This window comes from Lepisma saccharinum, chromosome 27 (genome assembly GCF_977018435.1).
Source record: "Lepisma saccharinum chromosome 27, izLepSacc3.1, whole genome shotgun sequence".
NCBI lineage: Eukaryota > Metazoa > Arthropoda > Insecta > Zygentoma > Lepismatidae > Lepisma > Lepisma saccharinum.
The window spans coordinates 41,718,576-41,745,678 of NC_139255.1; the positions used below are offsets into that span (position 1 = coordinate 41,718,576).

At 36.7% G+C, this 27,103-nt stretch overlaps 1 protein-coding gene across 1 annotated transcript; it reads left to right on the top strand.

Moving 5' to 3' along the window:
• Positions 1-1,613: 1,613 nt before the first annotated feature.
• On the top strand, positions 1,614-25,329 carry LOC145980142 (XK-related protein 7-like). The gene is made up of 5 exons (XM_083113191.1): positions 1,614-1,969; positions 4,706-4,807; positions 7,839-8,056; positions 17,990-18,142; positions 22,589-25,329. Exons 1-5 carry the CDS (start codon positions 1,680-1,682, stop codon positions 23,095-23,097), a joined length of 1,272 nt encoding a protein of 423 aa, XP_082969317.1. The 5' UTR covers positions 1,614-1,679; the 3' UTR covers positions 23,098-25,329.
• The last annotated feature ends 1,774 nt before the right edge of the window (positions 25,330-27,103 follow it).

The following is a 27,103-nucleotide window of genomic DNA, read 5'->3' on the forward strand; positions in this document are numbered from 1 at the left end:
TCACTGAGGATTCACTTTATTTTAAGTGGCACGCAGATTACACACCGAAGCGACAAGCAAGAGCCCCTTTACTCTAAAGGAAACAATTCACCTTGCATACGAGTACAGCAGAGCGAGGCGACACGATGTATGGTACTGAGAAAACAACAGTCCAGTCCAAGCGACACGTGCATTTTCTCGTGGTGAATTGGTTCGAAAGGAAGCTTTCAGATTGCAGCGATGCGTCTCTCTTGGAAACCAACATTAAAAAATAAACAACACCTTCCGAACGACAAATTGCATGTGTTGCTTGGCCGTTTTATCAATACCGCGCAATGTGTTGCCCCGGCCTGTTATTTGCACAAGCGTGACTGGCATAGGACTGGTGAATGGTTTGCTTTAGATCGAATACTTCTGTGCGAAATCCCGATATCGCTTGTCGCTTCAGTCTGAAAACTCCCTTGTTGCTTGAAGTAAATTCGTGCAAGTGAAAGTGGCATGCCATATCATAGGTTTTCCCTAAATCCCTCAGGCGGAAAGGCGACGTTGAAAGCACAAATATTTACTAGCATTTGTTATGTCATTACTTCTGCAGATTTGTTGGCAAAGATTCACTTAATCATACTTTATAATATAATAATATCACTAGTTTTATAGAATTATCTTTCCCACTTTTCCATTTACAAAATAATTCAATATATCTAAACGTTCGTCGTGCGTCTACATGAGATACTTGTATATGCGTATATACAATATATACTATACAATTGGCGGCCACAAAGACACGTCATATTTTAATAATCTGCTCTGCAGATGATCATCCGACGGATTCTAGACGTCCACTCCTTCATAGTAGAACCAGGTAGAACTTTAACAAATACCTTTCTTGACTATCGTCGCACAACTGATGAAAACAAGCGCTCATTTCTTACTTCGTATGCCGGTGAATTTGCACTGGCAACAACGGGGACTGGCCTAAACCGGAAGTTCCGGGGGGACCGGGCAAGACCATACCAAGGTTTATGCATAGGGTTTATGTTTACATTTTTAACACGGTCTATAAGATGTTTCATTTCTGATGGGGGGGGGGCGGTCAATCGGGGGTCGTTCGCCGACACCAATCCGTCAGAGCCGCCTCGCACTGAAAGAAGACAATTTGATTTGTACTTTCGCACTTTTAGACAAAGAAATATCCAGCATTGTAAGAAATAAACTAAAATTTTTAGTCTAAAAATAAATAAATAAAAATGGAGGAACGTCGTCACACTTGTGAAACTAACTTCCCTGTTCATTGTAAATTTCTCCGTAAATTTCGCAGGTTACTACTATATTGTAGTAACATATTTTTTGAAACTCGCTAGGACGAGCACGGAGTGCCAGCCAGTCAATTTTTCGGGAGTGCCACAGCTCCCCTGGCCGTACCTGTTTCTTCGTAACGACATTTTTCCTTTTCAGAGTGTGTCCAAGGTCTCAGCCTGAGAGGGTGATTTCTCTCTTATTTCCCTACAAATAACAAACATGAAGTAAATTGCATGGTAATATTTATATTTATGAAGTCCACTATACAGTTATATCATGGTACTCCATACGGAGATTTCCCTATCAGATTACTTGGCAACATAGACGAGAAACAGGTAGCAAACAGGCAATAAACAGGAATGCAGCAAATATTGTAGCGAATGTAGTGATGTAGATTAGCAATGGAAGGTACTGTCGCTGTGAAATATACTCGAGAATCGGATGCGGCAAATGTTGAAAATTCTGTTTTGAAACAAAAAGAAGACAATGAAATTTTGGCCAAATTGTTTCATTTTTCGCATTGTTATATAGTATGTATTTTACTAAGTGTAGTAACTTACATACTTGATGTAGGTTTCGATGTATGCCTGGCATACTTTTATTATGCTCACGGCCAAGGAGTTTATTTTGCATTGACAGTAATTTTCATAGCTTTTCCGTCGATTGTCACTACGGCGTTCAGCATGAGATGGTAAGTTGTGTGCGTAGAAAATGCACACTTTTTCCTCTTAGACCTACTTTTATCCGTGCTACCTGTAGGATGGCGACCTTGTAAAGTTTCAAACTGTTTTATCCAAATATTTACGGTTTGATTTGTATTTATTCATATGTATTTCAGTCGAAATTGCACATTCCCTGCTAATAAATGGTGGCAAGTACTATACAACGCTGCACATTGTGAATGCTCATTCATGTAATAGATTACATAACAGCAAAATAATGAGCAGCAATGAATATGCTTATGTACATTTTATTAAACTCACTATCTCAGACGCACATTTTGTAAAGCACCAATGAAAAGGAATGGATCGTTCATTTTATATATAATCGCATATTTACAATTATCCAAAAGTGAAAGAAATCCGAAGTAAAATAAATCAAATGAAATCATAAATAGTAACTGAAGGATGATGGAGCTGGGGTGTCTTTTTTTTTTTTTTTGTGTATGTAATATTTTCCAGCTGGGGAGTGAACCCCCTGCATCCGGATCCAATTTGAGCACTGATAAATTGATAGTCAGTGGTGTTTCTACAAATTAAGAGGGGGAAGAAAGAAAAGAGCTTATGGCCTATTCTCCTCTTCCCCTTAGCATTTGGTCTTTCTTGCTTGTAATTATTTCGGTAACACTTTACTATACCTGAGACAGATTCCTTCAAATTTACAGGAGAAAGTACTTACGGAGTTCATTTTCTGGAGTGTTGTTGATGTTCCGGAATGTAGTTTTGGTCCATTTAAATGCGAATCCATGTGGTTTTATACGAAAATCTATTTCCGACGCGCTATTGCTGCTTCCGCCATTTGCTTTCTGCACGAGAGCACAATACGCGATATTGCTGCTGCTACAATCCGATGTTGTCCGTATATGCTAAATTGAACGAAGGGAGTGCTAATGGAACCTAACCTAACCTAGTAGGCTTACCTCGTCCCCATAAGTAAGTAAAAAAGTCAATTTAAAATTCCTAGTGTGTTTTTAACCTAACCTAACATAACATCAATGGTTTCTTCCTGAGGTGTTTTTTTTATTTTTTTTTTATTTGAGCATACTTTGAAATCCGGCCCGAAAGTAGGTATTTTTCGGTAAAGGAGCTTGCAACACTGCATGCACACTCCAAATCGACAAAACACTGGCACAACGAACGATCAACGGTAAGCTATCGCCATGTTGTGTGTGGAAATAAACAAGAACAGTAAGTACTCGTAAATGTAAGAAATATACATTATTTTCGTTAAATTCCATTATTTCACCTAAATAAGTGTTCTGGAGTGCGAAAGAAATCATTCCCAGGTGTCTCAGGTACAGTAAAGTAGTACCATTATTTCTCTAGTTCTGATGAAAATTGCACGACCCAAGTTCCTTTTGTTTTATTGCGATTTCATCATGCTACGAATGCAATTTTATTAAATGTTGTCGATCGGCCAAACGCCTCTCACTCGTTTATTTAGTCACTTTTTATATTCGTACTTACTATTGTGCATTGCGAAACATTCTTTAAGGTGATATTTTGCTTTTCTGATGAAAATAATGTCAATAACGCTAATTATTGTTCATCCTTTTTTCGCTTCCTTCAGACACAATATGACGGGTACAGCTTCAGTAGTATTAGTGGGTATACAGTGTTTCCAACTTTCTTAATCGAAAAATGCCCCACGGACCATTCACGCATAGCCCCAAAAAACATTCCCAGATAGGTTCGGTTAGGTTATGAAAACATAGTTAAAATTTTGGGTCGTAGTAATATCGTGAATGTATTTTTCGTTTTTTCATCTTCTTGAAAAACATCCGCGTCATTGGAAACACTGACAGGAGATTATGTCATCATGTAGACTAAGTAAGGAACAGCAACAGCAATTGTGCATCGGAGAGATATTTTTTGTGAAAAACACATGATTTACCGCTCCAGCAGATTCTACGATGACAGAAAATATCTCGACGAAGTATCCAAATGCTAGAAAAACTCGTTCCTGTAAGTAGTTTCTTGTGTAAAAATGAAGAAATCAGTTATTCCGATTACCGCAATTTTAACATGGACCAATTCGATTTACTTCTGTTAACACATACTTCGGAGTTTTAGCGATTACTTAAGATTTTGTTCAATATATGCTTTCGTAGTTAGGTTAGGCAGGTAGGTTTGGTTCCCTTAGCATTAAAATAAAGTCCCTAAATGCATTCTACTAAGGTTCCAATTTACTTCTACATTGATTCCCACTGGCCTACGATACTTACAGTCTCTTGTCAATGGAAAATACATTGTCCATGGGAAGCGTGCATGCTTGCGTAAGGTAATTTTTGTTACTCCCTCTGTCCCATAATTATAGTCCGGTATGCCAAAATGGTGACTTTTTATTTATGTTCTTTTCAATACTTGATCGGCAAATTTGTACTGATCCTTGAGTAATAACGTTGTATGACTCATTTCCATGTTTAATTTTCTTCTTCTGTATACACCAATGTCACAGTTTGCCTATTGGACAAATATTATGGGACAACAAACAAAAGTGTACCGGACAATAATTATGGGACAGAGGGAGTATTTTTTTTTCAAAATCCAAACAGTGCTCGTTACTTTAAGGAAGGTTCAAATTTCGTGCGACAATAATTTCCAAAATTCTACTATAATTAGTCTTCCTGCTAGGAGAATTTGAAAAAAAGTCATAAAAAAATCAGAACCGTTACCTAAACTTTCATTGTTGCTTTGTTTTCTTCTAGGTATATAATCGATGCAGATGACCCTTCATTACCAAAGGCTCCATTGTGGAAATGGGTGCTACGTATCACCATGTTATTGTTTCAGATGGCACCTATTCTCAGGTATGTACAGGGGGCATTTGCCACTAGACTATCCTAGGCTATACCTTAGGGGCCACACAAAAATGAGATGCTGAATGGGCAGAAATGACAAAACATATGGACCATTCAGGTTCCTTAATATTGTGAAAGTAGCAAAATTAAACATTAAAATTCCAATCTCCGGGAAACGTCTCAAATTTGTTTATTTTGTTATTTTTCACATTCGTACTTACTTATTCTGCATTGCTAAGGATTCTTTAAGATGGGATTTCACTTTTTTCACGAAAGCAATTACAATTTTCCACATATCGAGTAATTATTGTTTGTTCATTTTTCGCTTGCATTACACACACAATATGGCGGGCAAATCTTGACTAGCGTTGTATATCATCAGTGGGTATGCAGTGTTTCCAACCTTCTTCACCGAAAAATACCTACTTTTGTGTTACTGATTTCGTATTTTTTTTCCGGGTTCGAAAACCCCACGAACCATGCACGGGTAGCCCCACAAACCATTCACGTATAGCCCCACGAACCATGCACGGCAAGGTTAGGTTACGTTAGGTTAGGCAAACATAGTTAAAATTATCATGTTCTTGCAAAAGAATGGCATGGTTGGAAACACTGACCAGGGGGTTACATCGCACACAACATTTGGTTCACGTAGTGGAAGGACATAGATGCAACAGCTTTTGTGCATCGGAGAGACATTAATCTTTAAAAATACATGATTTACCGGTCAAATAAATTAAACGATGGGAAAAAACACTTCCATAATCTTTCAAAAGTCTACAGAAACTCAGTTCGGTAAGTACTTTCTCCTGTAAAATTGAAGAAATACGTTTCCCGGAGATCAAAATTTTACCGGCTTATTGAGATGAAGGTTAACCCAGTAGAATCATGGGAAATGGTTCGATGGTTTACTGTATGTGCAAATTACAATTACTTTATATTTCATGGCAAAATCTATCCGCAAAGTAATGAATGGTCTATCAATGGGAAACCTGGTATCCGGAATCATCTCCAGCATTTTCCTTCATTACATAGAATCTGCCAATTGTTAATCAGCTAGCTTTGGATGTCATACTCTACATCAGATATGTAGAAGATGTGCTAATTATTGCTAAAAATGAGAACACCATCATAAACGTATTTAAATTGTTAAATGAATCACATCATCACATAAAATTCACTTGTGAACCCATGAATAACAATGTAATTTCTTTCCTTGATCTGAAAATTAATACAACTGACACAACAATTCAAACATCAGTCCATAGGAAAAAATTAGCAGGGGAAAATGATGGAAATGAAGGAAATAGATATATTTTGTTTTTCAATGATGAACCCCTACCACAAGGCTAGGTAAGATGAAAGTTGAAGCTGAAGCTGTATTTCACAAAATATTTAGACTTGTTTTAATTATTAATGCATGCACAAATTAATGCTTCAGACATCATCCTGGATGGGGAATGGCCACGTAAGTTTAATATTTTTACAAAAGTTTACGCATGTAAAAATGTAATTCTTAACAACAAAACAAAGGAGACCACAACCCAATACAATTTTAGATTTCCAATTATTCAGTCTTATCAAGTCCCACTACAGGTATATAACAATGTAAATTCACTATACTGCAAAAATTAGGAAAAATTCTTGAGCACAAGCATAATGTCTTGACTTTTTTGACCTACCTCTTGATTTCTTGACACCTTGAAATAATTCATGAAAAATAATGATATAAAAATGAAGCAGGTTGTAAATACTATAATAAACATTTGTTTAAAACGTTCTTTCCATTGCAAATAAATATTTTTTTCTGCATTACATTAATGAGAGGAGGTAAAAAATAATTTTAAAATGTTGCAACAATAATGCCATACTACTTTGAAAGATTACAGGCTTTATTGTGTATTAGCACATATTTATTTGACATTAAGTAAAAGTAGAAGAAATGCATTATTTCTTGATCAACTGCTTCATTTTAATTCAATAAAGATTTTGTGATCTAACATATTTTCAGTTACAAGGCATATGCTTAGAAATAATAAGAAGACATATACGGCCATAAACAAGACATGATGGTAAATACAACTTTCTCCAGTTTCTGTTGCCAAGTCTTATGGAGAAAGTTCTGTTTAACTAAGCTGAACTTCCAAAAACATGCATTGCTTTATAATGCTCCTGCATGTCCTACAGTTCCACTAGGCCATTGTTCAATGCCAGCCTAGTTGATTTCTAAAATTCCTATCCTTTCAAAAAACTGGTATATTCCCAATTCTGAAAAATTCATTCTAGAGCATTCACATGAACCTCCATGTGGGTTGCTGTTGTCTAGATATCCATGATGGAAAAGAGGCTATTGTGAATATGTAGAAGAATTTTCAGTAAAGGGTCGACTGGTGTAAGCCAAAGGTCCATCACAGCCTTAACAGAATTACTGAGATGTATTTATTGCGGTTTCTGATATAATTAGCATATTGTGCCTTTTTTACTATCATTAGGCTAATGCAAAACAGACAGGAACCTTTCACAATTTCCCAACATCTGATCAAGTCCCCACCATATTGGTTGCTCAGTGTACATTGTTTGCATCTTAAGCGGTGTTTAAATCTCCACCCAAGCGGTAGTTTTCCTGCATCGTGGCTGTGCTGTCTAAGGCGTCATGCTCTCCTCTCCAGCTACAGGACACGTGCTGGTCCCAAGTCTCCTGGGGAAAGTGTAACAACTTTTCTTACGAGATTTTGACCAGTGTATGGGACCGGTGGTTTCCTGACCATCGTGCGGAATTTGGGGAGCTACAAAAGAATAGCGTAACCCAGTCATGAAAACGTACAACAACTGGGGTTTTGTCGTACTGATTACATATCACCCCATATCTGGCTGGATGGTCTCCCACGTAGGCTCTTGCCCTCATGGGCTGTTGCGCTACAGGTTATTTATTTAAGGATGTTCTTAATTTGCAAGCTCAGTTTTGAATTCCAATATTGCATACAATTGCTGGGATGTTTGTGAATATTTCAATATAATCTTTTGTCTTCCTCTTTTGAAGGTATTGTGATGCCTTAGTGTTTTGCTTGAAGAGCAGAAAAGCTGAGAAGGAGAATCAAAGAGTGAAGCAGTTCAAGTATTACAGGTGCATGCTGGATGAGGATTCGGATGCTGCTCTTTTGAGGTTGTTCCAATGCTTCCTGGAGGCAGCGCCTCAAGTCATTCTGCAGCTGATTATTTTGATCTTCGAGGCAACACAGCAGCAGGAAAGTTTACTGGGTAAGTATTGCCTCATCTTTCCAATCATGTACAGTGGAACCTTGATGTTATGTTTTTCAGCGAACCAAGGTGTTAGAACTTAAAATGCAGGAGAATCTAAACTCCAGGAAAATGTTAATAGCATTTTACTCTGTTGGGTCCAATATGCGGGAAAATCTAAAACTGGGGAACGTAAAATCACAGGTTCCACTGTATTTGTTTACTTCTCTCCTGTTTTATTAAACTATTATTCATGCTACACAGGAGGGATGGGATTGGCAAGTCCAAATCTTTGAAGATCCATCACATCCTCATGAATTTGGGATAATGAAGTTTTGGATATTTAATCCAGGATTTGAGATTTGGGTGTTGGATCTAGGATTTGAGATTCATATACTGACCCTGAACACGTGCTGGCTTCCTCTCTCTATTGGTTGAAAATCACTTGTCACACAGACACAGAAGGCCGAGAATTATGTCAGGGTAACTGCTACTGTGCTTTCATCTTATTTGACTACAAGGAGAATTCAAGGTGAATTTAGAAGTATACACAAATACCATGTGGTTAAAAAACATCTGGTTTAAATTTCAATATAGTCTCTACCTCTGTTAACGCTCTTCCCATCTGGATGACAAGCTCAATTTCATTGCTGTAGGATTTGACCCAAGATTGAAAAAAGGAGTTCACAACACACATGGTGAATCACTGTTTCCTTAACTTGAATTTCAATTATTGAAACAGATAAAATTAACTGGGGGTCATGTCACGATGTGCTTGCTATTAATCATGATATTTCTGGGATGGAACTTTATAAGCAGAAAGCCTTTGCAGTCTCAAACACAGTGAACAACAGCTTGCGTGTTGATTTTTGAACTTTGCCGTATGCTTCCATTTGTCTTAACACTACTTAGTTTAGATTTAGGGGATCGTAGATAGGCTATGTGAGAGCCTGGAATTCGAAGTTTATAGGTGGCGAGAGGTTTATCGTAAGCTCTGAAGAGCAACGTCATCACTCAAACAGCAAGGGGACTGGCTCCGTGAAATAAGAACACTTAAACATTCAATTTAACACTTCACTTGACTGAACAGGTGGGGGAGGAAAGACATGTTTGTTAGCTCTATAATCCTGTAGTTGAAGTTCACTTCTCCGCTGGTCCTCGTTGATAAGATCCTACCCTGTAATAAACCACAAATCGGGAGCGAAACTCTGTGCTCCTAAAACTACCCTTACGTTGTCCCGATATCTTAAACTAAAATGTTCGACAACTACTCTTTCCTCTTTCAACAATATTTCGGAGCTCTGTCACACTGAATAAGTTCTGGTATAAAACTGAAGGCAACTGAGAGGGAGATTTTCTCAGGCGAGATATTTATTCGGAATTTGAACTTCAGATCTGTAAATCCGTTGTCTCGACCACATCCTTTTGCAACGGCGATTCTGAGGAAAAATGCCGAGTTCCTGATTTTCATATTCTTCCCGGCCTAGTGCAATGTTAGCAAATTTTTTCCAACTTTTAGCTTTTAAGAAGCTCTCTTCCAATGCCTCACCGGAACCTCTTCTTTTTTTTTATAACGTGATGAGCTTATTTATTTATGACACTCAGGGTCTTGGGTTCGACTCATGCCTGTGGCGTGATACGCATTGCAAGCAAACACCCATTCTTTTGGGGTCATGATAGCATGTCCACGTCTCATCCCCTGTTATTAGGCTGGACACTTCTCACTAATTCATTCAAAATGTTGATGCAATTTTGCTTAGAAGTGGCGTGAGAAACTATGGCAACCATCACACAACACGTTCCTAATGGTCAAGTCTTCAAGCAACATATAGATGAATTTTTATTTCAGAACGCCCGTCATTTCAATTTTCTGCCTGATGTCAGTAGTTCTACATTTTCAGGTTTTCCAGAGTTCAGACAGTTCTGGATAGTGATAGAGTTGGTTCAGCTTGAATGAATTTCCCCCCTCCCTTTAACATTTTACCCCAATTGTGGCCACACCTTAGGAGACTTTAGACTTCAGAGACAGTATACTTTTAGTTCTTGTTTAGTAATGTATGAACACACTAACTAACTAACTAACTCCCTAGCCTTCTTAAACCCGAAGGTTCATGGCTCAGCAACACAGGCCTTCCATCTTTTCCTATCTTGAGCAAGTTCTATATACTCTTTTCCATCTCTACCGATTTCCCTTAGGTCCATCTCAACGTTGTCCCTCCATCTTCGTCTTGGCCTTCCTACAGGTCTCTTACCATCAGGTTTCCCAACAAGAATCCTGTAAACTCCTCTTTCCTCTCCCATTCGTGCCACATGGCCTGCCCACCTAAGTCTTCTTGATTTAATTATTCTAATAATATCTGGACATGAATACAAATTATGTAGTTCTAAATTATGTAACCTTCTCCACTCACCTGTTTCCTCATCCCTGTTAGGTCCAAAGATTTTCCTAAGGATCTTATTTTCAAATACTCTCAATTTATGTTCCTCTTTCAATGTAAGGGACCAAGTTTCACATCCATATAATACTACAGGCAAAATTACTGTTTTGTATATTTTAACTTTTAGTTTCTTAGATATTAAACGAGAAGACAAAAGTTTATGAGGAGAGAAGTAACATGCATTTCCTGAATTAAGCCTACTTTTTATTTCCTCTTTAATATAATTTTCATTTGTTAATATTACTCCTAAGTATTTGAATTTGGAAACTGGTTCAAATGAGTTGTTATCAATAATTAGATTTTGATTATTACCTAACACTTGGTTTCGGCCTGTAAGCATATATTTAGTTTTCTCTTTGTTAACTTCCAAACCTATCTCTTTAGCAGTTTTGATAAATATTTTAGCATTATTCTTAATTGTAATCACATCATCCCCTAGTAAGTTTATAATCATCTGCATATGCTAACAACTGAGTCACACCATTTAATTTTAGTCCTTCTTTAGTTTCTTTTACCTTCCTAACAGCATATTCTAAGGCAAAATTAAAGAGCAATGGAGATAATGCATCTCCTTGTTTTAACCCATCATGAATTGTAAATTTGTCAGACATATTAATACCTACACGAATTTTACTTTCTGTTTCACTGGTGCATATTTTTATCATACTAACAAGCTTCTTAGGTATTCCAAACTCTACTAATATATCATATAATTTATCTCTTTTGACCGAATCATATGCTTTTTTGAAATCAATGAATAGCTGATAGACATTTTGATTATATTCCCACTTTTTTCAAGTGTCTGTCTGATGTGAAAAATTTGATCTGTAGTTGATCTGTTACGTTTAAATCCACATTGATAATCACCTATAATTTCATTAGCATATGGGGTTAGTCTTGTTAAAGGAATGTTAGACAATATTTTGTATGTTGTTGAGAGTAGAGAAATTCCACGGTAATTATTGCAGTTCATTTTATCACCTTTTTTAAACACAGGAACAAGTATGGATTCTTTCCACTGTTGAGGGATTTCTTCTTTATTCCATATTAAACAAATTAATTTATGAATTTGACATATTAATGAATTTCCACCATATTTAATTAACTCAGCTGGTATTAAATCAATGCCAGGTGCTTTGTTATTCTTTAGCCTTTGAACACACTAATTTTAAAAATTGAGTAAGGGAGTTTTTAAGAAACATATCTCATTTCTTGTTAGGGACCTGTCCTCTTTTTTGTTTGTAAGAGGCTATTCTTGTATTGCATGTCAGGTACACTACACCCCATTTTTAATTTTAGGTAAGGGTTTTAGATGAGATCTTCCCTGCATACGTTGAAGGGTGCAAAATAACCTATTGTGGTGACACACCAAAAAATTTTAGTTCGATCAATTAATCATAAATAGTCTGTGTGGCCTCCCCGATGGCGCAGTGGTAGCGTCGTTGCCTTGTAATCAAGAGGTGCCAGGTTCGATACCCGGTGGAGGCACAAGTGGTTAGGATCCCTCTTTAAACTATAGCTCCAGTCCCGATTAGACTTACTGTGCATAAAGTGGACTTAAAACACCAAATCAATAAGTCAATCAAAAATAGTTTATATGCTGATGTTCACAAACTATAAAAATCAGTCAATTCAGTTGCTGTTCTGCCATGATTCACTCACATGACTCACTTTCTAAAGTCACAGAAACCTCCTTGGATTGATAGTATAGTACAAAAAATTGAATGTGTAATGGTGTTAACATTATTATCTCATGTCTAGATGGGTACCTTATGTGAAATTCTAACTTCTTCTTAACCTTTAAACAAAGTACCTTCTATCATGTTTCAATCTAAATTTTGTCCAACCTCCTGAAGAAGCCACATGACATGGTGAAAACTTGAGGAAGGAAGATGCATGCTAAAAAAGTGAACATAACCTTTGTGAAAATTTTAAACAATGAAGAATATTTCATGATGTGTATCAGGATTATCTTTTAATTGTTATGTTACCAACCACGGTAATATGATATAATAAATGTTTCACAATCTAGCTACTGCAACTTTCCCCCTTCTTCCAAATGACAGCTGCAACCTATCAGGTGGTTTCCTTCTTCTAAAAGATCGTCGTGGACTGTTCACTGCGGAGGCAGTAACAGCTTCCTCTCGCCCAGTTTGCGGTCTCTCCTCACATGCTCTGTCCTGCGCTGACACGGAACCATCAAAGATTCAAAAGTTATCTTGTACACTGTCTGTATCCGACCTGTTAGATTTATACTTCACTTGATGCAGGTGTACCCTTCTCGTTGTTCCACCGGCATTGACCAATAGCAAGCGTCTTCCTAAATGACCCGTAACTGTGGCTCGTACGTATTTCGGAAATCTGGATGTATAATTTCTTGTCCACACTGTACTTCCGATTGATGGTAATTCTTCGTTCTTATTGGTCTCATTTCTCACCACTTCCTTATTAGAACAGCTCTGAACTCCTATCTGCTGTAACATGAAATTTTGCCTCCAATTGGGCCATAAAATATCCAGCCAAGTTCATCCTACAATTGGTTGTTTCAGATTTTTACAAACAAAAACATTCATATTATATTTGTTATCTCTCCACAATACATCCAACATAACCTGACCTTCTAATGCTAATGGTCTTCCGTCAGCATTTTTCAAATTTATATTTGCAGGTTGAATCTTTAAATACGGAAAAGATTGATCGAGAAATCTTTTATCAAACACACTTACCGAAGCTCCAGTATCGATCTCAAAATTAACTAATTTACCATCACAATTCAGATCAATTGTACATTTGTCTGTATTGTACAAAGTTCCAACTACAGAGTTAAATTCAAATTGCCGTTCTTTAGTAGAACCATACTTGTACAACGGTAACTGGAAAGTGTGCAAGGGCTCGCGTGAAATTAACAATTCTTGATTCCTTTTCTGCATTTGACTTAATAGAATCTTTACATTCTTTTGAAATTACATCAAGAGACACATTACTTAAGCAACTGTTAGATTCAGCGGATTTACTTTGTAAACTTGATAAGTTTTTATCTGTCGGTTTATTACGAAATCTACAAAATTTCTGAATATGTCCAAAGAATCCACAATAATTACATCTAATTTGCTTTAACCCCTTAACCGCGGCGGAACTATATATAGACTCTCAAAAAGCGGGACTATTTTGCGGCGCGACTATATATAGACGGTGTCTGAAAATTAACGGCTGTTGTATTGCGGCAAGTCATATTTATAGGCCCCTCATTTTAATGCTTTTACAGGTCTGTGCAAGAAGTTTGGAAGCAAACAATCCATTTTTATGCATTGTTGGTACCGAAAAAAACTTTGTATTGTGTGTTTACCATTGTTACTATATGGACTCTATTGATTATCGTATACTGCTTTGTGTTAGGTGGCTTTTCTTTTAGTTCGAGAGCTGCTTCCCAAGAGGAAGTTTCGTTAGCTAGTGGTGTGCATTGTGCAATGGTACATATTTATTTTGTGTATTGCACACAGAATTTTTGCAATGGCGGGGAGAAACCTCAGACGTACAGATATTCAGCATCTACTGGAGCATGACTTAGATGATGATTTTCTGGATGAAATCTCTGATGTTGAAAGTGAAGGTACTTGCAGTGAAGATATTGTTTCAAGTGATGAAGATGCTCAAAACGATAGGACAGGAATTGAAGAAGAAGATGGTGAAACTAGCGGCAGTGAGTTGGAAGATGAAACTGCATCTGATACATGGACTGAATCTTCAATGGTAAGCAGAGACCCTTTCCCATTCACAGGTGACAGTGGTGTGAAGTTAGTGCTTTCCAATCCACAAAGTCCATTGGATATATTTCAGTCTTTTTTTGATAAAGTTCTGATGGAATATATTGTGAGCGAAACAAATAAATATGCTAGTAAAGTAGGAGATGACAAAAGAAGATCAGGTAAAATGAGACGGAAAAGCAGAGACCTTTTATGGAAGGACACAAGTGTTGGTGAGATGTACGTCTTCCTAGCTATCATTATTCTGCAAGGGATTGTCAGAAAGCCGACAATCGAATCTTACCACTCTACCAATCCTCTGATATCCACTCCTTTCTTCTCCAAGTGCATTAGTAGGGACAGGTTCAGCTTACTTATGAAATATTTGCACTTGTCTGATAAAGTAGAACAAGATGTGCCAACCATAAAATTTCGAGATGTGCTAGACTTTCTTCTCGGAAAGTTCAAATCCCATTACATTCCAGCTAAAAATATAAGTATTGATGAATCATTGCTCTTGTGGAAAGGAAGACTCAGGTGGAAAAGATACATCCCTCTCAAGAGAGCCAGGTTTGGCATTGAATGTTACATATTAGCAGAAGCAGAAACTGGCTATGTTTGGAATCTTCTAGTTTACACGGGTAAAAAAACGACTTATCCCTGTAATATTCCAGGAATATCTGAAGAAATTAGCAAAGGATTCACCAAGCCAACGAAGATAGTTTTGAGTCTTATTGAACCATTATTGAATAAGGGATACACTCTTGGAATAGACAATTTCTATGCCTCTCCTGAGCTTTATGAGATTCTTGTCACTAACAAAACAGATGCCATAGGAACAGTGCGTTTCACGAGGAAGAACCTTTGCAAGGAAGTAAATGACAAAGTGTTGACAAAAGGCGAAACTATTGTTAGGTTCAAGAGTAAGCTCATGCACATGAAGTGGAGAGACAAGAAATATGTACATATGCTGAGCACAATCTATGATGACATGAAGGAAGAAGTCCAGGTTGCAGGAAAACCCATTAGCAAACCCACAGTGTGTGTACAGTATAAAAGGTGTCACATGGGAGGAATAGATCTAATGGACCAAATTACATCTGCTTCCTCGCCTACAAGAAAAGGAGTTAAGAAATACTACAAGAAGATATTTTTCAGATTGCTTGAGATAACTCTTCTCAACAGCCACATCATTTACAGGCGCAATGGAGGTGGAAAGAAATTTCTTGATTTCAAAATGGATCTCGTTGAGCAGCTCATCAGTGCGTATGGAAAAGATGTGTACTGGATTAGAAAACCAACAGGTCCCCTCAACTTAGGAACATGTCCCACAAGGCTTACAGGAAGACATTTCCCAGTCGAAATTCTTACAGGTGATGCACCTGGTCTCAAGAAGAAGCTTCAAAGAAGATGCGTGTATTGCACACTACAAAACAAAGTTAGAAGAAGTATCTATTGCTGTGATGTATGCGAGTTGCCATTGTGCATCATACCATGTGGCCGCGGTGGCTCAGTCGGTAACGTGTCTGACTACCATGCTCAAGGTCCCGGGTTCGATCCCCGGCCGGTTCAAATCCGGGAACTTTTCTAACGGTGAAAGCAGCCCCGGCGCCCACCCAGCGTCGAATAACATGGGTACCTGGGGGAAACCCTGGGGGGTAAAGGCGGTCAGGGGCGTGATGCTGATCACATCACCCCCACTCACGACCGGATCAAGAAAGTGTGGGGCGTTACCCCCACACCCCCTATACGCCTTCATGGCGTGGTGCTATGCACAGGGGAGCACTTTACCTTTTACCTTTACCATGTTTTAGAGAGTATCATACAGTGGTGAACTTACCAAAGTAAATATGAACCTGAGAAAAAAAGATGGACTATTGAAAGTGACATTATAAAATGAATGTAGATCACAATTGCTATTATTAGTTTTTCTTATTGTAAGTTAGGTATATACTGACTCTATAGCAACAAAAGTTTTTGTGGCATTATTGTAATCAAAATATAAAAAAAATCACTAATATTAATTTTGTAATTACGTGTATTTTCTTTGTTATTGAAAAAATAAACAAAAATTTCAATAAACAAAAAACTATTACACATTTTACCCTATGAAAATAATTAAAAGTACAAATTAAAAATATGTGCATTTTAAAAATATAAAAATAAAAATAATTTATGAATCCAAAAATTAATATATAATGGTAAATTGCGGCAGAGTCTATATATAGATTGTTTTGATTAACTTCATTTTGCGGAGAGTCTAAATATAGTTATTATTTATGATGAATTTATTTTGCAGTGGCGTCTATATGTAGACTATCTTTTTCTTGTCGAACTTCTCTTCAAGGCTGCCGCGGTAAAGGGGTTAAATAACATTTACCTTTTTTATGCGTCTTTCCACACTTATAACAAATCCATTGTCTTGAAGTTCCAGGTTTCTCATTAACTCTGCTCTTCTCAAACTGATTATTAAAGTTAGTTTTTCTATTGGAGAAAGCTTGGAAAGGTTTAGTCTTGCTTTCATGAAGCTCATGTACATTATAATCAGTAGCAAAACCTTCCTTTTGATGGAATAGCCGTACATCTTTCTCAACCATTTCCATATTCACGGCAATGTCGCAAGCTTTAAGAAAGGAAACATCGCCTTCTGATAACAATTTCTTTCTTGTAACTTCACTGCTAACTCCAAACACCAGCTGATCTCTTAGCATATCATTTAAGAATGCTCCAAAGTTACATTTAGTAGCTGCATGTTTAAGAGAAACTGTATATTCAGACACAGGTTGACCTAACTCTTGCGTCAGAAGATGAAAACGGTATCTTTCTGCAACAACATTATGCGTCGGTTGAAAATGATTCAACAATACATCTTTTATTACTTCGTATGTTTTATTAGCAACAGAATCTGGAGTAACTAAATACCTTAAAACATCATATAAATTTCCTCCACAGAATGCAATAAAATGACTAATTTGCTTTTCATTTGGAATGCCATTAGCAACACAAATCTGTTCAAACCGCTCCAAATACGAATCAATGTTACCTTTATCCACCTCGAAAGGTTCCAGAATCTGTCCTTGAATCCCATACATAGTCGCCAAATTGTTGTGTTACCAACCACGGTAATATGATATAATAAATCATGTGGGTTCGATTTTATACAAAATTATAATTCTAATCTGCAAAAAAATTAAAATAATAATAATAATAATAAAAAATACCACTACTTATTAAAACCTTGAGAGCTGTAGATCACGTTTCAAAAATCTGCATGTCTTTATCTCATATAGTTTAGGAGTTAAGTTTCATTGTAACGGTAGCAGGACTTTGAGGACACGCTGTATATAACCTGAAGATTTTGGTTGCTAGGAGTGTTGTATTACCAACCACGGTAATATGATATAATAAATCATGTGGGTTCGATTTTATACAAAATAATAATTTAATCCATAACTAAGAATATACAACATGGCTAACTCCATGCTTGACAATCCAAATCAACAAAACAATTGAACATCTATATTCAAAGATATAATAACATCATAGATGTTTCACAATCTAGCTACTGCATTAATATGTCTTTCCTGTCTTATTTTTTGCATGTGATTATCTCAGTTTTCTCCACAACCAGTGTAAAATTCTGAGACTGTATCGTTCTCCCTTTTTGTTTTAAATGTTCCACACTCTTTATTATTTATGCCTGCTGAATTATATATGTAAATATGATAGATTTTTTTATTTGTTTTTTTAATGCTATTGTGTTTTTGTTGTAGATTATCAGCTGTGTGCTATAGCATCTTCTGTTGTAAGCATAGCATGGACATTGGCTTCATATCATAGGTCTGTTAGGCTCTCCAGGGAAGACAAAGCCAACATGGATTGGCAAGGAACAGTCATCCAGTTTCTCTGGCATCTCATGAGTACTGGTAAGTACAATAGTTTTCCCGTCCTTTTCATAGAAAGTGTTTTCTGTGTGGATAACTCATTTGTGTTGTCTATTCCTCAATAGAAGGAAGTTGTTATCTTAATTTGGATTTTTGCTGAGGTTTTCACATTTCAAACATAGTATTCAGTGTATTACCTTTAACCAGAAGTTACCAAAATCCACAAACTATGGAGCTACTTCGCACATTTGAAAATACTGTTTTGGGTGTGGTTTATGTTGCAATTGTTTACCGAACACTTACATACAACTGACGAAGGACCATGATTAACACTTACATACAACTGACGAAGGACCATGATTCTTTTCACCTAAAACTCTGGTATTTGTACTGTTTAGCCGGTTCAATCGCTCGAATGTGCGACACGTTTGACCGCTGTCGTTTAGTTATTGCAAATAAAATAACACACTGACATTTCACTTGATAGATTGTTTTAGATCAAAAACTACACTAACACGTACATAATGTGATCACACACACTGACTGCATGATTGCTGCAGTAATGTGTGTTTTTGGGCTAATTAACGAACATCCAAAATTAACTTCGATTCTGTTCCCTCCAACTGATGTTCCATCAGCTGGCGAGCACAACGAATTAGTATATAACCTTAGTCACAACAAATACATAGTGAGTAATCAAGTGTGGATTGAATTTATTATGATAATTTCTTCATAAATAACTCTTCAAGATGAAATTACATTTTATTAGTTTTAATAGACAGTTAGATGTGAAATGCCACATTAATTTTCTGTTAGAATACTTTACATCTTCAATTATGCAAGTTTAAGAGGTGGTTGTGTTAATTTATGTTGCTTGAATCTACTATGTAATTTTATAGCTCCGGTGGTTACTGAGATAATAATAGTTGACATGGATGGAATATACAGTGAGTCCCACGTAAACTTGGCTGTGGCATGGTGGCCAGCTTGCCGGGCATTGTGAGCTTGTCTGCTGGCATTTAGACCTAGAGCTTTATGTTCAGTTTGGCACTGGGCGCATTGGTGCTTCAGTATCTAGATAGCCGGGGTCCAGTTTGCAGGTGTTTGTGAAGTGTTAAGGTCCTGCCTGTCTTAGTTTATTTTCCAGCGAGTTATTCGAAATTTTTACTGCATGCCCAGTGGCGGATGGTGAATTTTTCCCTAAAAATCTGAGCTCTTCTGCAATGTTTCTCTCTCATTTTGATCACACTGTCTTTATCTTTCCTTTTTCATCAACAGTGGGATCTTTTCTGCCATTGTTGAACTCCCTTTGACAAGGATTTAAAGCAGGTGGGAGATCGTTAGGTTGTGGGATCACATCATGAAATCGGCACTCCGTGCATGAGCATATTTGGGACATGCAAACTTCGGCCAGAGGACAGGGTCTCGAAGAAGCTTGCTTATATCAAGCCAAAGTCGTTGATTTCCATTACGTTTTGGTGGGAAATGGTAAAAAGGAATGATATGTGAACAAAATCTGAGAAAAGCATTGCATAAAGAGTAAGATTTTTTTAATGAAAATTAATATATAAAAAAGGCTTTAAATCCTAGTCAAAGCAAGTTCAACAATGGCAGAAAAGGTCAAATTGTTGGTGAAAAAGGAAAGATAAAGACACACAGTGTGATCAAAATGTGAGAAAAGCATTGCAGAAAGGGTGACAATTTACTGAAAATTAAATTTCAAAAAGGCTCTAAATCTCAGTCAAAGTACACCAATGGTCCCGGGGTTGAATCTCGGCCTGGGCATTGTCCATTCATCAATTTCATCACTCATCCTCATCTTCGCAATTAGCCAAAAGTGGCACAAAAGCGAAGTAAGAGAAACTAAATCAATCCTAGTCAAAGCAAGTTAAACATTGGCCTCTTCCCAAATTACTTCAATTTCTCTTGATATTTTTCACAAGTTTTCTGTGTGGAACAAACGTGGGAATTTTGCTGCAAAATGCCTTCTAACTTCCTTCCCTATAAGAATTCGTCGTTACTTGGAAGAAGAAGAAGAGGAAAAAAACCTTCATGAAAGCACCAGTAATATGTAAACTAAAACAAAACAACTTCACAAACACGTGCAAACTGGACACCAGCTATCTGGATACTGAAACACTGACGTGTCCTGTGCTAAAGACAGTGTAAATGCCGTGGGACGCTCTGTATTCTTATAGCTCTCATAGTTACTAGGATGCCCAAAGTTGACACGGATCAAATATATTTTTGTAACTGTGGTAGTTATTGACATTTGACGATGAACAGACATGACTGGTGCATCAGAGCTGCTTTTGTGTATGTGTGTGATTAGTAGCCTCCAATTCACTATTTTTATTGTTTCTTGTGCATACGAGGGTTGTACTTGCGCTATTGTTGAACCCAACTTTAGAATCCTCTGAAAAAAGTCCCGTGTGCACTGTCTGACATCCACAGAAGGCTACAGAATGTGTACGGAGATGACACCATTGACAAGAGCAATGTGCACAGGTGGATGAAGAAGTTTACAGAAGGGGAAACCAGCATTGAAGACAAACTGCGCAGTGGGAGACCATCAACTTCGACCACTTACACGAATCGTCAGCGAGTGGATGAGTTGATTGCGCATCATTCTCCTTGATTTCCTGGAATGCGGCCGTACCATCAACAGCGAGCGGTACATTGAGACACTCCATAAGCTTAGAGAAGCCATTAGGAGGAAGAGACTGAACAAGAATCTGATAGCAATCCACATTCACCATGACAATGCTCGACCACACACACCTCGTTGTCAACAAATCAGGTGATCGGCAAAATGGGCTGGTCTGTGGTCTCCCATTCACTGTACAGCCAGATCTGGCACCCTCAGACTTCTACTTTTTTGGTCCCATGAAGGACAGTCTTTGGGGACAACGATTTGATGACACAGACGAGGTGCAAGTGGCTGTGAAGAAGTGGGTGTCGGACAGTGCACACTAAACTTTTTTCAAGAGGATTCTAGAGTTGGGTTCAACGATGGCACAAATGCATCGCTTTAAATGGAGACTATGTTGAGTAGCTGGTTTGTATGGAGAAAGTCACTTCAACTACATGTGCAATTTGAACGATCTACATCAGTTAATAAAGAGGTTATGACCACTTTTGCATTACTTTCGGTACGACCCACATAATTGTCCAAGAACGGATTAACGAACATGTAAAAGATTCCAAAAACGACACACCTAAATCAGGCCTCTCCCAACACCTCCACTCCACTAACCACACCATCTCCTCCATATCCATACTTCACCCAACCGGCTCTGTCATAGAAAACACCATCAAAGAAACCCATGCTATCATCCAGCAGAAACCAGCACTAAACCTGGACAATGGACAAGCACACCCAACTTGGCACCCTGTCCTCAGAAAGATCCCCGACCTGAAAAAGAAAAGATGCTATGCACATACTCGACCCCCCTCCAGCCACGCGGGGAACAGGAACGGCACATTACCGAGCAACACGGCCCAGCTCCCCAACCCCCAACTGACAACGCCACCGGACAACAGGAAGCAGACGACGCAAACCAAGATGCGCGCGCCAGTGCTGCCGAACGGGAAAAATCGCAACCACCGCCGCCCGGGAACAAACAATGTACTGACGCGGTACCATCTCCGCTTCAAACGCCGTACCCTTTTGTGAATGAAGACAGTGGATCTTCGAAATTAATAGGATTGAACCATTAAATTGTGCAATGCGGAATTACGAAATCTTTTAAATTTCACGTAAGTAATTTTAAACCGCGTTTACCGCAACCACCATGAATACAATTTTCATATTTGAGTATTGAAAGATGCATAGTATAAGAAATTTATGAAAGCGAAATACAGTACTAACTTTTTTCCGCAAGACTTACTTGTAATGGTTCTATTAATTTCTTTGTTGCTGAATTTTACTTGCACTCATGTCGATTTAAGTTTGCGCTTGTTTATACTCTTGAAAATAGCATTTAATAATTTATATACACACTGTGGAAATTTCGGCTTCGTATTTCGCAGTTAGAGATAATTTTGATCCTAATGTAAAGTTTATATATTTTCATGAATTAATTTTATATTACCTATTCAAAATATGTTTTGAGTAACTTTTATGTAGTGTTATAGTTTTTTTTACTTCCAAAAAATTGTTTGTGAGAAAATTTTTGTAAAATGTGACATATTATATTAGACACACACATCTGTGGAAAGAAGAAATGTTGTAGATTTTAGAAAAAAAATAATAACACTCAACAGCATATTATCTATAATGTTTTTGAAAAACTGCAAAAAAAAAAATCACCTAGGGAAAAATCTATATTCTAAATCTCCTCTGTAAAGGGTTAAAAATACGACTTCAGCTGTTAGTGAAATGTAGTGTAAAAGATGCCTTATATAGACGTTTTCACACTTTTGGAACACCCTGTATTATGGTATTAAATCATGTAGGCTAAAAAAGATACTAATAATCATTTTCAGTGTCCAGGATACTTGCCCTCAGTCTGTTTGCATCTATGTATCCCTTTTGGATGGGGATGATCTGCATGGCTCACTGGATCGTAATGGTTGTCTGGTTGGTGCTGCAACAAACTGCCATTTGTGGGAGCCGATGCGAGGATCTGCTGTTCAGCATGGTCTTGGGGCTTGTGTACATATTTACATATATCACGGCAAAGGATGGACAGACGAGATACAGCTACTTCATCTACTACTTTATCTGTTTCATGGAGAACACAGGAATGATCATAGTGTGGTGTCTGTCTGCTAATTCAGATCTGTGGTTCTTTTACCCAGCCGTGCTGACGCAGATATTTAGCTATTTTCTGGGGATAGGTTTCATGATATTGTATTACTGGTACTTCCACCCAATGCGGAGGACAAACTCTCTTTTTCATAGGCACATTGTAATACTTCAAAGCAATGGGGACATTGCCGTGAAGCTTGAGCCAGTTACAATACCTGAAATAGAATCCCAGCAAAATATGTAAGTTTGTGCTGTTATATATACATAATATATTTTTTATTTTTATATCATAAAGAACTTGTATATTTGCATACTTACACAAATACAGTGGAATTTCTATTTTGGATCTGGAAAACCTGTTAAAAAAATATTACAGGTTGCAGCATTTCCATATTTGGACTGATTTTTTCTATATATATTGTTGATTTGCAAGGAATCGTTGCAAATTTAATGTTTTTTAAAATTGTTTTTAGATGTGTGTGTGTGTGTGTGTGTGCACGCGTATATATCATTCCAATGTTTATTTTCTTTTACTGCTTTCCAAAATGCATTGATATGCTTAAACTTCACTGTTATTAAAGGTAAAAAAATATTCGAACAACCCTTGATTATACATTAAATGATGGTGTGGACATAGCATGTAAATTGTACAACTAATCAGTGAAAAATTGTGCATTGTCCAGTCGTTGAATCTGAATCTCTGCTCTACCAGGCCAGTGCATTTTTTTTTATTATTATTAATTTTTGTACTGCCACTGAATTGCCTGGGTTAGAGCTCATTGTGAATTTTTATTAGCTGTGATAATTTCCGTAATTTCAAAATTTCCTGTCCACACTAAACCATGTGCAGATGCAACTATGGTCGTATATTTTCATCCATCCATCCATTTTTATGAACATACATTGAAACAAAATGAAAATGACACACTGATGGTCTGGCAATATTGCAAGATCATGCGGTAAGAAGCAGATGAACCTATTTTCAAACATTCAGCAAAAAAAAAATTAAAGTTCATGTATTTAATCTGCCTTTGCTTGTACAGAAGCTCAAATAACATTTCCATGCTTGTATGTTTTCATGTGAGAATTTGCAACCGGTTCCTTAACAACCAGCTCACACCTGTCCTAATATTGTAAATGTTCATTCCATGCTGGAACTGTTGTAAATCCAAAATCATTCCTGCTTCAAAAGACTGCTTTTTGCAACATTTTTTTTGGTAATAAAAGACCACTTGGTCATAACAGTGCATTTAAAAACATATCCATGTATATGTGCAGTCATATAGTGCTTTTTGTATGGCACTTGTTAGAACTGGTCACATTTTTAAACCAATCTACTTGTGAATTCCACTGTATTTTATTATTGTTAAAGATATCCTTGCCAATTGTAATTATTCAGATTTTTTATATTTGGAACAGAAAGGTAGTTCTTGGCCTAGACATATCTTTTTTATTTTTGCATTGAGAATTCAAGATGTCCATGGTGCATCTTTACTATAAAAAGTAATAAAATAATAAGATATGTCTGCTTTATTGCATAAGTATCAATATGTAGATACTGATGTTGATGCATCGTCTTGCCAGGGCATAGATTTCTTAATGGCATCAGAACGAAAGAGATCATTTTAGCGTGAAATTGGTAGACATCAAGTAAAATGTCTCCCCTTCACTGACCAATATACAATTTGAAAAGTACGTGAGAACTCATTACAAGAAGATTCACATAATGTTAGAAATGTGTTGTATTCTTGTAATGGTTACTGAAAATTTTGACTGCAGATTATGTTTTATATTTTGGGTTGTCAACAGGTTATTTTATTGGTTGGTGGTAAATTAATAATCAGATCATTATAATATCTGAAAATGTTTCAAAGTGCCACTTTATATTTGTTGTACGTCGTAATATATCTTGTGAATATATATTTTCCAATTTAAGAACAAGTTAGGGCTATGCAAAAATATTCTGTTATCTAAATGCATGTAAGTCTGTTATTGATGCCTTGGTATTGAGTGTGTTACTATGTACATGACGTATACATTCCATGTCAATGCTATATTGCATTATTGTGTGACAAAAGAGTGTTTGGTGTCGAGTATCTTCTATGTAAGTCCACACAAGTACTGCTTACGAAGTGCTATGTAACGTTACGTTACCAGCTTATGCAAGTCAGGTAATCACTGTGCCTTGTAAAAAAATGAATTGACTGAGTCCATTATTGCATTCGTGTTAGGTTGTTCAGCCAAATGGTTCATTTAATGGGTTAGTTTGTAATGATATAGTTGAAGTTGCATCTGTAGAATCTCATGTGTGTTTCAACAATGCTCCAAAAAGGTAAAATAACTGATGAAACAGAACAGTACTTGTGGAAACGTATTGTACAAAAAAAGGGAAAGAAAGAAACATGACAAAAATTATTATCTTGTGTGATTGTTTACTAAATTGACCAAATGAATTGGAACGTTATAACTTGAAAAATTAGTAAAAATGTTAATTGATTGAGACACAGTTTTAACCTACTTTTCAAATTGACAACTGTAAACTTTATATTGCATGTAAGCACTGTTCATGTGCAAAGATGGTCTGGAAAAATACAATCCTTAACAGTTTAAAATAAACAATATGGTTTCCAGGCATGTACATAGAAATGTCAGTGTATTCACAAAGGAACATTCCTGAATACAATTAAGAGTTGAAAATGAACACATTAACATGGAAATCTCACTGAAATTTTGTCTTGATCTCAATGAAACAAATTGCTACTTAATTTTTTTAACAACTTATATTTGTTTTTTTTATAAAGTAAATGTAGGCTGTCCATCTGAATGTGATAACATTATGAAGGGCATGCCTGAAAAGTATAGGGAAGTTGAAAATCGATCTTCAATTTTTTTTGCATTTACAATATTTATTCATCATTCTGATCTCAGTAAGCTAGTATATGTAGATGTGCATTTAATTCAAAACCTAATAACAGAGTTGATGGGACACTGGACTCCTCATAATTGCAAATTGTCATTCCAATCATGATTTTCTTTGTCCTTCGGTAATTTCTTGTTAGATCTGGGATTTAGTTTTATTGAAGGCCACACTAAGAAGCAAAATTTCATATTTTTAAAAATTTCCCACCACATTTAAGGTCAATGAATGTGTACTCTGATCAGCAAATGCGTTAGAAACTGTGGACATGTGTTTTCTTTATGCACCAAGTGGTCATATTTATAGCCTCCCTATTCAGAGCACCTGGGAAAAAAAGGGTTGTGAAACATGATGTGCAGGTCATGGAGAAGCAAATACTGACAAAAAAAAGTAGTAGTTCAAATTTTCACCACCAGGTGGAAATGTGGTGCTTAGAATTAAATTTCCCCTACTCAGAGCCCTCTGGAGAGTCAGTGTAGCAGTGTTCAATATGTGAGCCATCAACATAAATGACCCTTTGGAAGCATAAGACAGTGTGATCAATGGTTACATGAAGAGTTTCCCAACATGTTGTTCACTGTACACCATATTTCAATACCACATTTCCACCTGGTGGTTAGAATTTGAACTATTTTTTTTTCATCATCATTTGCTTCCACATGGTCACCATAGTCTCTATACCAAGTTTCTCTGCAATCCAATGCCTCAGAGGGCTCTTGAGTAGGGGGAATTTAACTATGACCACTTGGTATATCATAAGTTTTCTTTTTTGTTAGTTGTTAAAAGAACATAGACTCGGTGGTCTTTAATTCTCTATTTCAAAATTCACTGTTCTTTTTGTAATCTTAGCAATATTTCCATACATGACAGTAACAGAAAACATTGGCTTTTGGTTTGAATCCCAGCTAAGTTATTTTGTTCTCTATTCCAGCATCCATAATCAACCAAAAGAGGAAAATAACTGTGAGGTATAAATAATAAACCTAATGTGGGTATGCATGAAATTTCAGTTACAAATTTCCCATCTTACAGATAATATGTATTGGACTATACAATTCCAAATATATCAACAGTTATTATCCAGTCAACAAACATATATTATCCATTAGTACATAAGATAGTTGTACTTTTCAGGCATGACCCAACATTTACATGCTTCAGTCCGTCATATGCAATGTGTTCAGGGTAATGGACATTCATAGACTGATGGTATTTTTTGTAACCATGTTTTAATCCAAATGCATGACTGTAAAGTATTTTGTCATTGGAGACTTTGCTATCTTGTGCTTCCATTTAGATATATTTAAATATATGTAAGATGAAATGTTTTTCT